General features: G+C 44.8%; 1 protein-coding gene across 1 annotated transcript in view; it reads left to right on the forward strand.

Moving 5' to 3' along the window:
• DNAH9 (dynein axonemal heavy chain 9) overlaps positions 1–15,049 on the forward strand; it is a 273,515-nt gene that overhangs the window by 169,319 nt on the left and 89,147 nt on the right. Inside the window, exons 46-48 of the mRNA XM_064495271.1 lie at positions 10,954–11,096; positions 11,466–11,627; positions 11,805–12,038. Of these exons, the coding sequence (XP_064351341.1) occupies positions 10,954–11,096; positions 11,466–11,627; positions 11,805–12,038 (539 nt within the window). The remainder of the gene's footprint in view (positions 1–10,953; positions 11,097–11,465; positions 11,628–11,804; positions 12,039–15,049) is intronic.

Here is a 15,049-nt window from a genome sequence, read left to right on the forward strand (position 1 = left end):
GGGCCAGCTGGTCCCAGGGGAGAGTCTGGTCTGCGTTTGTGGACCCCTTCCACAGGCTGTGGGATTATTGCTTTCTTGCGTCTGGTGTCTGCCCCATGGTAAGCCTGGCCTAGAGGTTTGTGCAGGCTTCCTGGTGGGAGGGGCCGGTGCCCGCCCACAGGTGAGTGGAACTGGGTGCTGGCGCTCTGGTCTAGGGGCGTGTCTGGAGGTGGCTGTGGGCTCAGGAAGTCTTTAGGCAGCCCGCCTGCTGACGGCTGGGGCTGAGTTCCCACCTGGTTAGTTGTTTGGCCTGAATTATCCCAGCACCGGAGCCTCCAGGCTGTTGGGCGGGGCCAGATCTTGGTGCTAATGACCCAAGCAAGATGTCAGCCTCCAGGAAAGCTCATGTAGATGAACACTCCCCAGATGTTTGCTGCCAGCTTTTCTGTCCCCAGGATGAGCCACAGCCAACCCTACCTCTGCAGGAGACCCTCCAAGACCAGCAGGCAGGCCTGGCCCAGGCTCCTGTGAAATCACTGCCTCTGCCGCTCCCCCGGTGCATGTGAGAGTCTGAGTGCGCTGTTTTTAAGAGTAAATTCTCTGTTTCACCAGTCCTGTGGGGCTCCTGCAATTAAGCTGGCCTTCAAAGCCAAATGCTCCGGGGGTTCCTCCTCCCAATGCCAGACGGCCAGGCTGGGGAGCCTGACATGGGCTCAGAGCGCTCACTCCTGTGGGAGGGTCTCTGCAATACGATTATTCTCCAGTGTGTGGGTCGCCCACCCCGGGAAGTGTAGGGCCTGGTTACATTGTTAGTGTGCCCTTCCTGCCATCCTGCTGTGGTTCCCTCTTTTTGTCTCCAGTTGTAGAAGGTCTTTTTGGTAAGTTCCAGTCTTTTTTGTTCAATGGTTGTTCAGCAGTCAGTTGTGGTTTTGTTGTGTTCATGAGAGGAGGTGAGCTCAAGGTCCTACTATTCTGCCATCTTGACAACATATTTAGCATCTACATAACCACTTCTTCATCTGGGTTAATAAAATAGTGCACAAACGTTCTGAACAAAATTTCTGTCTCCAGATTTCCAGCATTTCAGAAAGCCCATTTCTGCACAGTCCACCTCCTGGCTCTCTGACTGAATGGTCTTTAGTTTATAAAGTCCAAGGACCACGATCACAATGTACTTCTCCATAGTCTGTTCCCTGTCATGTAAAATATATTTCAGGATGGCTCCTCCCATGCAATCCCTAGGAACTTCACTGCTTCAGAGTCACTGACTGCTTCGAATTTCATGCCCATGTACCCCAGGCCATTTTACTATCATCTGTGAAGCACCGCTGGTCCCTGGTCCAGACCATGCACTAGCAGGCTCTGTGAGCAAGCTTTAGCTTCTTTCTGATGAGGACCAGAGTCCCAGGTTGCAGTGCTGGCTCCAACCATCACACTGAGCCTGTACTCTCATTCTTTCCCAGCCTGCCCTATTTCCGTTAGCTTTATGTGCAGGAGTTTGCCTACTAACTCTCACACCTTTCCTCCTCCAATCCAGTAAATTGTCCTTTTCCTAAATACCATCTTTTTTATACCCCACCACCTTGCACAGCAGTATTTCACCTACAACACTGCCTCACCTTTTAGTATTTTACCAAATAATGAGAAAGAGGCTCAGCTTCGCTCTTGCCCCAAAGCTGTGTCCTGAAGTCTAATTTCTAAAACAATCAAAAAAGGTAAAATTGTGTTTCCAAAGACTTAAAGCTTTGGAGATGCCAGGCGTGTTGCCAGCCTCACCATGCATCTCATCTGACTCCAGTCCAGCCAGGTCACCTTCTCCTAAAATAATGTCTGAGACACAGAAGATGTTACAATTTCACCAATTGAAATTTTGTTCCTCAATGAAGTATTTTTAATTTTTAATTTGGAAGACAACTTTTTTCAAGTTCAGATGAATTTCTGAAGCCCTGCCCACTGAAAACTTAATGCAGTCAGTCTGCTCCAAAGTCATGGAGTTTCAAGCTCATATTTCTCTTTTAAGGCTTCCATATAAAAACAAGATTTACATATACATGTTAAAATGGAGATACAACTGGAAGTAATGCTTTTCTAATCTTCTTCCCTTTTTTCTTAACCAGGGGGAATTGAGCATATCTCAGTTCCGATTCTCCCTGTCAGATAATTTCTGGCTAGAAATTAACTGACTGCCAGTCCAGGCAGAGCTGTAAAGATTCCTCAGAACATCCGCATCCCCTTAGGTTTTCAAGTTTATGAGGTTGTGCAGTCACTCCCTTCTTGGATCACACAGTGGAGATTAGGAAACTATACGTTGGGGTACCTTGCTGTTAACTCATCCCTCTGTAGTTACCTACAAATCCTGTTAGGTTGGAGGTAAGGTACAGTGAGTGAGTCCCACTTATTCAGCACTCCCCCAAAAATATAGTCCTCAGCGACCTGATGATCTCATGCCGTAGGCTGTCTGGTTTCCTCCCACGCTTCTTTAGCTCACAGTTTCGTCCCTTGGTTTCCTGACACCATTTCCAAAACCAGACAGTGCATGTCAGAATCCCACTTCTGACACCAACCAAACATTTCAGAAACCGTTATTATACCACTTGCATCTCCGGTTGGTTAGAGGTTGACAGTAAGCAATCCTATACACAGAGCTTAAATTAAATTCCTGGTTCAGTTAGCAAAAGCTGCCTAATTGTGTAAGAAGCAAGGTGGCCACACAGATCAGAGCCAGTGAAGCATATCTTTCAGTCACTGTCTTTGGCTGCCAGAGTCCTTGATGGGGATCATGAAGCTGCTAGTGGAACTATCTATGAAGTGTTGGCTCCGTGAATTTAAAGAGTTCAATTCTTGTCATGCCCTTGTTGCCCTGTGTAATAATTCCTGAACAACGTACACTTGGCCATCAAACCCAGGCATTGAAAAAATTCTTGCAAAATTTGTCCTCTTTTGGTCCTTGAACCGAACTCAGCAAGGCCCCATCCTAATATATTCTCCTATGGGGAGAAAATAGAACCCTCTTCTGGCTTTTTGGTGTCGCACACCTGCCTCCAGGTTTCCAGCATCCCAGAATGCCCGTTTTACTGGAGTCCCAGCTTAGAAGACCTGGTCTGCTCCAGATGTGGTGTCTTTCCTCTCCTTGCTTTGCCAGATTTCATACTTCATTTTACACTGGAATCTCATTTTAGGATTTCTCTTTTGCTTTTCAAAAGGCTTAATTATTCATTCCAAAATTAATATTTGTCTTCCCTGGTCCAGACTAGATCACTTTGCATCTATTCGTGTACTCAAAACCATTTATTAAGCTTTTATGTTCCAGTCGGCAGGTGCTGTGCTCAATATGAATTTCTTACAGCCTCTGTGTGGTCTACTAGAATAATTTATAACAAATTGAGCCCCCTCCCTGGTAGAGTCATCTGCCTCTCCATCTTTTAAACAGGCAGTCCCCTTGAATACTTGGATCAAATCTCCTCTTTTTATGTAGAACATGAAGAGATCACTTCATCTTCCAGGTGCTTTAGGATTAGATACAGAATTAATACGTTCATGGTCTGTGTATATCACATGAGCATGTGGAGTTTGGAAATACTTGTAATGGTCTTGGCATTGGATTGTTCTTCTCCCATGAGCACCTGGAACTGGATTTCCTCATGGGCCAACTCTGCTTTACATAAGTTGTATTCTGGCCCAATTTCCCTGAAAAGAAAAAAAGACAACGTGTGGGGGGAAAAGAGAAGCCATCAAGCATGCACCACATCTCCTAAGCATACTTTGTGGTCTCAGTGGATCTGTTCACCAGATGTGTCCCCAAACCATAGACCGTGGAAATTTAAACTGGCACATGGTTGGCTCTCCAGCTGCCAAGCAGAAATGTCCAAAGGGTAATGTAAAAAGATGCTTGAGTAACCAGCCTTTCTTTTCTTCATGTGGTGCTAAATTCTCACACAGGTTGCCTGTCTCTGTGTTTCTCCTACACTGCTAACCTCTCCCTCACTACCTATATCCAGCAGACAATCAGTCACCATCAATTTTACCCCGAATTATTTCTGAATCCATATCTTCTCTGGCATGGCTCCCACTGATCTTTTCATCTTTTGCTTCAACAAATGCAGACACTTCTTAACTCATCTGCCTACTTCCCAGGGGCAATCTCCCTCTCCAGTCCGTTCTCCTCACTGCTTCCAAAAAGGTCTGTCTAAACTGGGATTCCTTCATTAGTTCCTAACTGACTGCAGGATAAGCTCTTTTGTACAGGAAAAACAAAAAACGAAAAACAAAAGAACAACCTGCCTGTGACCTTTTCCTTGTCTCCTTACTAGCTCCCCTCCTCTGTGAGGTAACACACCGTGCTGTTTTCTGACATCTTTTCTGCCCCCACTGCTCCTTTGAACCTCATGCCCTTCTCTTTCTTTGTCTGGATTAACTTCTACCCACATTACGAGACTTACCTTGGGTGTTCTCTCTCTGGGAGGTCTTGGCTAATGCACCGTCACCTCGAGGAATGAGAAACATCCATCTGCATTCCCCTAGCACTCGGTGGTTGCACACACCACCATGGTGTTGAAACAACAGTGTAAGCTTATGAAAGGCACAGACTGTGTTGCCTGCTGTTGGTTAATTTTTTGTTGAGACATAATCCAGAGGTACAAAAAGTAAGGATTCAATACCTACCGCCCAGCTTAGGAAATAAAACGACACTGATATAATTATAACCCTCTGTAGGGACTGTGTTGTGTTCGTCATTTATACTGTCAGCACTGAACACATCTCCTGGCCCATAAGTAGCCTTCAGGAGGTATTTGTTGGACTAAGGAGTGTAATACAATGAGGATGATGGGCCATCGTGCGTATTAGCTATCACTGCTGGACATGGGCTCTGAGAGAGTGTCCAGCTGTGTACAGAGAGCAGCGGGGTACTGATGTAGTCACCACACTCCTTTCTTCTCCTTTGAGACCAGGGAAGTGTTTTTGAAAAATCTTACTCCTAGGTGGGGTCAAATCCCCTAAGCCAGTGTGAAGCTGACATTTCATGGAGAATAACCCTCAGCTTTCCCCATTTTATCACCAAGCTCCGACAAACTGAACCATTGTAAACTATCAGACTCTCTTCCCCCCAAGCAGCCATGGCCTCTGAGAGCCCCGGACTACACAGAGAAGATGGTGATTAGTCTGACTTGCAAGCTATTAGGACAAGTTATTGACCACATGAAGCCTTTCAGCACCTGGAGGTAGAAATAGGGTTTTCCAACTTTGGGTCTCAGGAGGAAACTTTTCAGATATTTAAATAGCCTCTGCCTCTGTTCACATCACAGAATCCCCTCTGGTGGATCAGTCTCCTGCTTTCAGTGTGACTACCTGCATTGCACAGTAAGCGACAGGAATGTTGTCAGGAGAAATTGGAGGAACAAACCTGAAAATGCAGGCTTTGCTCCCAGTTCAGAGGTGCTCAGTTCCATCTGGTGATCTTCTCCTTAAGGGTTCCTGGGAGTCTTGTAACAAATCCACCATTGTAAGAACATGGGAAAAGGCTTTAAGTGACCTGGGTGTTTTCAATATCTTGGCACTTAAAGGGATCACATAAGCCAGACTCAGCACACTTTTTCTATAAACGGTCAGAAAGCAAATATTTCCAGCTTTGATGACCACACAGTTCCTGTCACAACTACTCAGCTCTGTCACTGTATTGGGAAAAAAGCCATAGACGATATCTGAATGAGTAAGTGTGGCTGTGACCAATAACACTTTATTTATGGACAGTAAAATTTGAATGTCATAATTTGCACATGTCGTTAAATATTATTATTTTAATTTTCCCAACCATTAAAAGTTGTAAAAAGCTGGCAGGCAGAGACTGAGGGCCAGGTTTAGCCTAGAGATCATAGTTTGTCTCCTCAATATCCAGCATGTTATACATAAAACACCAAAGGATATAAATCCTACACGTTTCAAATAACAGAAAGGTAAAGAATGCAGACTCTGTCAGTACAAATGTTCTAAGACCAAAGGGAGTTCAAGTTCTCACTGGAGGGCTCCAATGTATTTATTTATTTATAGACAAGAAAATGCAGATTATCAGAGAACAAAGGAGAAAAGAAATCAGACCACTACAGGCCGTCAGTCCCATGAGTATGACTATGGCTCACATCAGTTCCATCTGAGTATTTCTCTTTTTTAAACGTCCCCGAGCTTCTGAACAGGCTAAATACCGCTTCGTTTTCCAGCAGTTTTCTCTGACCCCTGTTTTTATTCAGTAAGGCTGAAATGGGTTATCCCATCAGTAAGACCTTGATTTTGACAAGTTGTAACGTGGGGCATTTTATATGCATGCTGTGAACTATCTTAATGAATGGAAATTAAATCAAGTTTGTCCAATTAAGGGAAGAAAGCAAATGATCATTTTCATGATAATTCTTTTTTTTTTTCATTTTGATCATTCAAACAATTCAGTTTAATTAGTATAAAACTCTTAACCCAACTCCTGGCCTGATTAGTGTTGTCAGACTATGAAGACCAGAAATTTGTTGGAAAGTTGGCATGAGTCTCCTCCAGATACAGTAGTTCAAGGAAGTGCAGCAGCTTCGGTGGTGAACAGAATCGTAATTCCCATCCCTGTGATTAATTACAGACCATTTGCCAAACCCCGCGTCTGGGAGGACCTCACCCAAGTCCGCGAGGAGTAGCATGGGTCATGGTGGCCCCGGTGGTTTCGTCCGTCTCTCAGATTTCTATGATGCTAACATTTCTGTGTTGGTTATGGAGAAAGTATAACCATGTGGGTGTGGAGAACTTCAAAGGGGAGCTTGCATATGATTTCGGGTCCACAGAGCTTCAATACCTCCCGAAAGCCTTGTTCTGGAAGTAGAAGAGTGCTTTTCTGAGAGCCATAGGGTATCCAAGAGTGAGCCACATTCAGCTTCACCTCTGTAAAGATCTTCATCCAGTGTTTCCAAGATTTTAGCTGTACCCATGCCTCCTTCATTCTTACCTCCCTCAGTCTCCTCTCTCTCACTGAGAAAACTTATGTCATTCAGTATCAGCCTCACAACTACCTTTATACCACCCAGTCTGTCTCCATTTCTTTGCAGTTTTCTCTTTTCCTCTAACTTACTGTTCCTCTTTTCCAAGGCCAACTCTTCCATGTGAGCTAGGGGCCCACCGCCTGGTTCTTAATTCAGGATTTTGCTCTAGTCTGTTCCTTCTTTTAATTTCTGACTCTCCCTCACGGGTTTTACACTCTCACTGCCCATGTTTACTTTCTCCCTTTTATGTTTTCCTATATTTCCTTACAAAATATTCTGGGATACAGAAAGCAATAAAACAAACACCCAGGCAATGAAGAACAATGCTGCAAAATAGAAACTTCTGGTGTGTACATGCCAGGGCTTCTTTATGACAGGTGCCCAAAACATAGATTATTAAATTGTCTGGTATGTGCATTTCAACTTTACTACGAAGTGCCAAGTCGCCCTTCCAGAGTGGTTGTACAGATTTACTCTCTGCATGAATACCTGTTTCCTCCTGACCTCACCAACACTTAGTTTATCTGGCATCCCCGTGTTTGCCAACGAATATGAAATAGAATCTCACCGTTGTCCTTTCCCTTCTTACTTGTGACACTGGAGCATCTTTTACGTGTTTATTCGCCATGCATCTTCTGTTAGTTGCCTTTGTATATAGTTTGCGCTTTGGCTCTTGGGTTTTTTGTCTTTTTCTTATGGATTTGTAAGAGTTCTTTGTCTATTCTGGATACTAACCCTTTGCTCATTACATGGGCTGTAAATGTTTTTTGAAGTCTGTATCTGATTTTTGCCGTGCTGCTTTAGTCTAAATGTTGTAAAACTTAGTCTTCTTATGTTTTGTGATTTTTGTATTTCATAAATTTTGTCCTATCCAGCGCCATACAAATAATCTTTTGTATTTTATCTTTAGAATATTACTGTTTCATATTCATGTCTTTAATCCACTTGGAATATGTTTTTGTATTGCGTTCTAATTTTATTTTTTTGATATTAGAATTGAATTACCTAACATCACTTACTGACTTGCTCATTCCTTGTCTGCGCACTGATTTTTAGTATGAATTTTCTGTTTATATCTGGGTCTGTTTCTCAGCATTTCACTCACTTTTCCATTTATTTACCCACGTGCCAATTTCACATTGTTTTAACTAACATAACTTTATAAGGAGACTTGATATCTAAGAGAGCAAAACCCCTTCCTGTTCTTTACAAGCATCATGGCCACTCTTTACCCTTTGCTCTTCCATATAAATTTTAGAATACGATTGTCAGGACTGAAAAAGAAACCCAATTTGACTTTTTCCTTCTTGGAATGGCATCTTTGTGACACTGTTAATACTGAGTCATCCACCCATGAACACAGTGTTTCTCTCCATTCGCTTTGGGTTTCATTTATGCCCTTCAATATAGTATGGTACAGTTTTTACATCAAAATCTTGCACATCTTTTATATATTTTTATATATTTATATTAAAAGCCTGCCTTACAGTTTTTGTTGGTATTCTAAATAACTTTTAAAATAACACTTTCTGCTGAAGTGCAGAAATGCCATTTAATTTCTAGTATTGCTTTTCTATCCAGCAAGCTTGTTGCTGAACACACTTATGAGTTCTGATTGTTTATGTGTATATTCTCTTAGATTTTTCTATGTAGGAAATTAGACTTTGGTAATAATAGCTTTATTATTTCCTTAACTATCCTATACATTTTACTTCTGTTCCCGACTTTTAGCATAGTCTAGGACCTCAGTGTACTCCTGAATAAAAAACGTTAACAGTAGTCATGCTTGTCTTTCTCCTGCTTTGAAAGAGAATATTTTAGTGTTTCGCCAGTAGATATGACGCTTGCTCTGGGTCTGTGATAGATATCTATTATCAGGTTAAGAGAAATCTTATTTATTTCTAGTTTGCTGGCAAACTAAATTTTCAGGAATTTTGCACATCGGTTTTGAGGGTCATATTGTTTTACTTCTTTAATCCCTTAATGCAGTGAATTGTTTTCATAGATTTTTCTAATATTTAACCACCCTTACACTTCCAGGATAAACCCTAATTGGTCATCATATATTTATTTTTATATATTTAGCTCAGAGTTTTAAAAACTGTATCCATTATATACTGCCTAATTAATATACTAGTTTATCTAGCTTTCAGAATTTTGTCATCTGGTAAAAAATAATTAGGCATAGTTTCAAAGTACACTTCTATTACTATGAGTGAGGTTGAGTGTCTGTACTAATGTTTGCCAATTTGATTTGTACAAACAAAAAATTAGCTAGACATAGTTTTGATGTACATTTCTGATATTGCAAGTGAGGTTTTAAAGCATTTGCTCTTATGTTTAAGAGACAGTTGTATTTTCTATACTGTGAACGACCTTTTTGTATCCTTCACCCCATTTACTACTGAATTATTGCCCTTCTTCTTTTTTGCAAAGTTTCTTTACATATTTAGGAGATTAACTATTTAACTATAATCTGTTAAACATATATTTTCTTCCTGCCTCCCCCTCCCTTTGTTGTTGTTTTTTTTTTTTTTGATGAGAATATTTTAGTTCTACTCCCTTTATAGTCACATGTTACACATTAGATCCTCAGACCTTATTCAGCTTACAAGTTTGAACCCTTTTACCAACCTCAGCTCTCCGTTTCTATGAGTTTGACTTTCTTTTAGATTCCACATACGGGTGACACTGCGCAGTGTTTGTCATTCTCTGTCTGGTTTATTTCACTTGGCATAGTACTCTCCAGGTTCATCCGTGCTATTGCAAATGACAGGATAGTCTTCTTTTTTAAGGCTGGATCATATTCCATATTTTTTTTGATTCACTCATCCATCAGTTGACACTTAGGTTGTTTTCAAGCCTTGGCTGTTGAGAATAATGCTGCAGTGAACATGGGAGTGCAGGTGTCTCAAGATAATAGTTTTGTTTACTTCAGGTATATACCCAGAAGTGGGGTTGTGGGATCATATGGTAGTTCTGCTTTTAACTTCTTGAGGAACCTCCATACTGTCTTCCATGGTGGCTGTACCAGTTTACATTCCTACCAGCAGTGTACGAGGCCTCCCTCTCCTCCACATCCTCATATTTTCTTAACTGGTTCTTTGGGTTTCACTGTTGTTGTTATATTTTGCCTATGGTGTTTTCACCATGCAATTTTTTATTTTTATGTAAAATATATATTTATATTTTTATACATGATTTATCAATTTATACAGGTCAAATTTACCTGTCTTTAAAAGATACCTGTTTTGAGTTATAGTTAGAGAGTACTTCCCCACTCAGCGGTTATAAAAGTATTTCCCTCATTTTTGCCATTTTTAGGTTTTTATTTTTTTATAGTTAAATCACTGATCCATTTGTAATTTATCCTAGTGTACAGAGAATATAAGGATCCAACCATAATTTTTATTCAGATCCTCGCTTCCCTAATACCATGTATTGACTAGTTCCTCTTCCCCACCGATTTAAAATGTCACACTTACACTAAATCCAGTGAAGCCATCCCTGCTATCTCCCTTCCTTCTCGAAAAGAAAGTGAGGCTTGTTCTTCTTAAATATGTGGACTTCCCTGTATTTTTCTCATGGCCCTTTCACCCATGCCCTTGTAGCCATTTTATATCTAACTTATTTCTCCTGCTAAATGTTAAGCTCCTCAGGAGCACAATTTCTGCTAAAGTAGTTAATAAATAAATTCTTTAAGCCAAAGACAGGTGAAAGCACTTGTGCTACAGCTGCTGGCCCAGGACAATAGGGCGCCATCCACCCTGTTCCGTTCACCCCGTCTCATTGCCCTGCCCGGGGTTTGGAGTAGATATGGTGTCTGTCCAGTTCCAGCAGCAAGAGTGGTGGAACACAGCCTAAAAACCAAAGGCCCTGTGTGCCAAGTTTAGGTGACCTCTCGGGCCCAACAGCACCCTGCAGGGATGCCACAGCTGCCCGTCCATGCTCTGTTTCTCCGCAGGAGAGATCCCAGAGCTCTACTCTGATGATGAAGTGGAAAACATCATAAGCAACGTGAGGAACGAAGTCAAGAGCCGAGGGCTGGTTGACAACACAGAGAACTGCTGGAAGTTCTTTATAGATCGGGTCCGACGACAGCTGAAGGTACAGGAGGACTTGCCGCCAGGGGAGGCAGGGCCGGAGGTGGCACATGGGGGCCTCTCTGGGTAATCTGGCTACAGCCATCTGTATCGATTGTCTGGGGCGTGGGTGGCAAGGGCGCAGTGCCCTTCTCAGCCTGAGCCCCTGTACAGGGATGCCCTTCTCCCATGCTTCATGGGCTCCCTCTCCCTTCCCACAGTCCCAGCATCCCTGCTCTCCTGGCTAGAGAGGCCAGCTAGCATTTACAGATTTTTGTCTCCAATGATGTGCTTCCCAATTTTCTGGTAAATAAGGAATCCAAAGCCATGCCTGTGTCTCTGTAAGTACTTCTTTGATACCTTCTTGGCGCTCCCCACCCTGCTGTCTTCTCAGGTGACTCTCTGCTTCTCCCCTGTGGGGAACACACTGAGGGTCCGCAGCAGGAAGTTCCCCGCCATCGTGAACTGCACGGCCATCGACTGGTTCCACGAGTGGCCGCAGCAGGCGCTGGAGTCGGTCAGCCTCCGCTTCCTGCAGAGCTCGGAGGGCATTGAGGTGAGAGGGAGGAGGCGCCCTCAGGACCCCCTCTGCCTCGGGGTATGGGGGTCCCCACACCCGGCACTTCGGGATCATGGGAGCACAGCTTTCCGCGTGGTGAGGGCGAGCTGGGTGGTTGTCACCTCCAGTCTGCACGGAGGGGTGACCTCCTCATTCTCTGCTCTTCGCTCTTAGCCCACCGTCAAGCCGTCCATTAGCAAGTTCATGGCTTTTGTGCACACAAGCGTCAACCAGACCTCCCAGTCCTACCTGAGCAATGAGCAGCGCTACAACTACACGACCCCCAAGTCGTTCCTGGAGTTCATCAGACTTTACCAGAGCCTCCTGTGCGGGAAGCGGCGGCAACTCGAGAGCAGAACCCAGCGGCTGGAGAGCGGGCTGCGCAAGCTCCACGGCACCGCCGCCCAGGTGAGCGGGCCCACGGGCCTCCGCCCGGGACCGCGGGGTCACGGCCATGGGACCGCGGGGTCACGGCCTGGGGACGGCGGGGTCACAGCCACTCCGAGCGCAGCGCGCTCCTCCAGAGGCCCCGGTGCCATGGACCAGGGATGGGCTGAACTCGGGAGCCAAAGGGCACACCCTCAGCTCCAGTGCGGCGGCTCCCTCTCACCCACGCAGGGACCCCGTGACATCCGTCTGCCTTCTCTTCTCCTCTTCATCGTCTCTTCCCTCTTCTCTCCTTTCCTTCTCTTCTCTCCAACCCTGAGTCCTTTCATCTTTGGAGCCCTAAGAGGTGAATGGTTGGGAGAGACGATTGCAAGGTTATCCCAATTTTCTTTTGTTTCTTGTGTCTTACCATGGATGTTATCTGTCAGAGAGCCACTGGAGCCTAATTTCTTAACCAAATCTGTCTCCTCCCACTTGCTTCCTCCTGTGTTCCTAAGTGGCTGGCCATCAGCAGAAGGCCTGTCATCCTGCCCTTGTTGTGCTTTTCTACTTACTCTTCCACATGAGTTGAGTCCACCTTACTATGCTTCCTTGAGAACTGGGGACAAGTCTAGCACCTTCTCTGCCCCTGCCCCTGCCCATCAAATACTGCTGGTCCCTGGATGGCCCCTTCTGGTGCTCTGTTTACCAGCAGCAGAGCCAGCCTCTTATTAAGGTAGTGAAATTTCATGCATTTGCACAAACTAAAATTGGATGTCACACGTCCCTTAGATTTCTAAGCCTCTCATTTACTGTCACCTTCTCAGAACCCTGCCTTTGGAGCAGCTCTGTTGAACTTCCTCCTCCTGACCAGTCCTTTCTCCCCACTTCTGTTTCTAGATTCGTAGATATCATATAGCTAAAGGATTTCACATGGCTCAGTGGGATGCAGTGAGCCCTTGCAGTCTGTACACATAGAATTTCTCCTGCTTGTGAAGTCTTTCTTCTGTCAGGTTTTGTTCATTTGGTCGGGCACTTCCTCCAGGAGAAATGGTGGGCTGGATGGCTTCCTTGTGCCCCACATCTGTTATCGTCTACTCATGGCTTTCATCCCTCTGGCCTTTTTCTCTGCATTCTAGGGGAGCTTTTCAGGTTTATTCTCAACAATACTAATCTCATCGTGTGCAATGCTACTTCTGCTTCGTATGCCTCCAATGAAGACTTTAATTATGCTGCTGCATTTTTAATACCCCGACAGCCCTCCTCATCTCATCGTTCTCCCTTTCCAACATTGCTTTTTTATTTCAGCCTGTTTTTCTGCAGTTGTATCACAGAAACCAGTCTACTGATGGTGCCAAACAGCTTTCTCGACATTTTTTCTAGATCCAGGAATGGGGCATTTTCAGAGCCGTGTTGTTCTTCTCTGTCTTCTAGATGCGATTCCTTTCCTTGTTCTGTATTTCTGTGAAGACTTTTTTTGTCTTTACCTCCAGGCATGGTGAGGTCTGTTCACACTCGATGCTCGTCAGCAAGTGGCACGTGACAGCTGTCCGTGATGCTCCCCTCTTCCCAGCAGAGTCATGGCCAGCCCTTCTTAGAGCCACAGTCAGGACAGGTGGAGGGTCACAGATCCCAGTCCAGGTCCTAGCAGCTTACCCGGTGTACACTTTGGCTAGAGAAAGGTAGCATCTTCTTGCCCCAGCCCCCTTCTTGTTCTCTCAGTCTCTGGACTTCTAAAACCAGCATTAAGAATCCGAGAATGCAGCATTACAGATTTGTTAACACCTCTCACCTCTTCCTCTTCTGGTCTCCCCCACCTGCAGTGCCCTCAGAACATTCTGTATCCCCACCAGCCCCTGCTCTACCTCCTACCCCTTTATCCTCTAGGAATCAATGACCAGTCTGTGTAGAAGACCATTGCTGGGGAGCATGCAGTTCTTGACACCCAGAGCAGCACCAGGATCCCCTCTTGTACAGACCCTGAGTCTGTAGCAGACAATGAAGACAGCGTGTTTTCCTTTTCCAGGCAGTCTCTGCTTAACCAGGAGAAGCCTGGTTGTACCAATAGGTGAATCCAGCTCTGTCTGCACATGGTCAGCAGAGAATCATCCCAAGTCCTGGCATCAGTTTCCATTTCTTCTTTTGTTTTCTCTGCTTCAGTGAGTAATACTTCTATCCACCCAGGTACCCAGCCTGGAAACTGCAGCATTATCTCAGACTCCTGACTCCTGTCCCTCCCTCACTCCCACATTCTGTGTGTTCTCCAGGTATCTCTCAAATGTACTCCTCTTGCTGTGTCCCCCATTTTAGATACTTCTTACCTGGATTTTGTCAATAAATTGAACTCTCAAGTGTCTCCCCCACCCCAGGCCCACTTCACCCACAACCTCTTGCATGACCCATCAGCCCACTTCCTTGAGGTCATCCTGGACTCCTTTCCTTCCTCTCTTCCTCTCACAGCCTGCACCTGATCTACCAGAAAATCACTGTTGGCTCTACCTTCCAACATGCCCAGAATCCTGGTGCCTTGCACCCCTACACCTTAATCTGAGCCACTGACATCTTCTACCCAGGCAGCCTCGGTGCCCTCCTGACTGGTTTGTCCACCTCTGCTTCTGCCTTCTGTGGTCTGTCATCAACTGCACAGCCAGAGTGATCAGCTTAAAACACACATCATGTCACTTGTTTGCTCAAAACCCTGAGATGGCCCCTCTTTCCCTCATAACATTGACTTCTAAGGCTCCTCCCAGCCCTGTCCTGCTAACTCTCAGACCTCATCTCCTACGGCCCCTGCCCTGTGATGCTGCTCTCGTAACCCCACTGCTTCTTGCTCTTTCCATAAGCACACTGGGCCTTCACCTCAGCTGTTCCCTCTCCCTGAGATGCTCTTCCCTACTATCCCCAGGGCTTAAACTCCTCTTCTCCTTCAATTTTTTGTTCAAATGTCACCTTCTCAATGAATCCTGCCCTGATGGCCCTGTATTAAATCGCAACCCTGTACCACTCCCGATGCCCTGTTCTGCTCTCCTGTATCTTTTCCCATAGCATCCCCA

This window comes from Camelus dromedarius, chromosome 16 (genome assembly GCF_036321535.1).
Source record: "Camelus dromedarius isolate mCamDro1 chromosome 16, mCamDro1.pat, whole genome shotgun sequence".
Lineage (NCBI taxonomy): Eukaryota > Metazoa > Chordata > Mammalia > Artiodactyla > Camelidae > Camelus > Camelus dromedarius.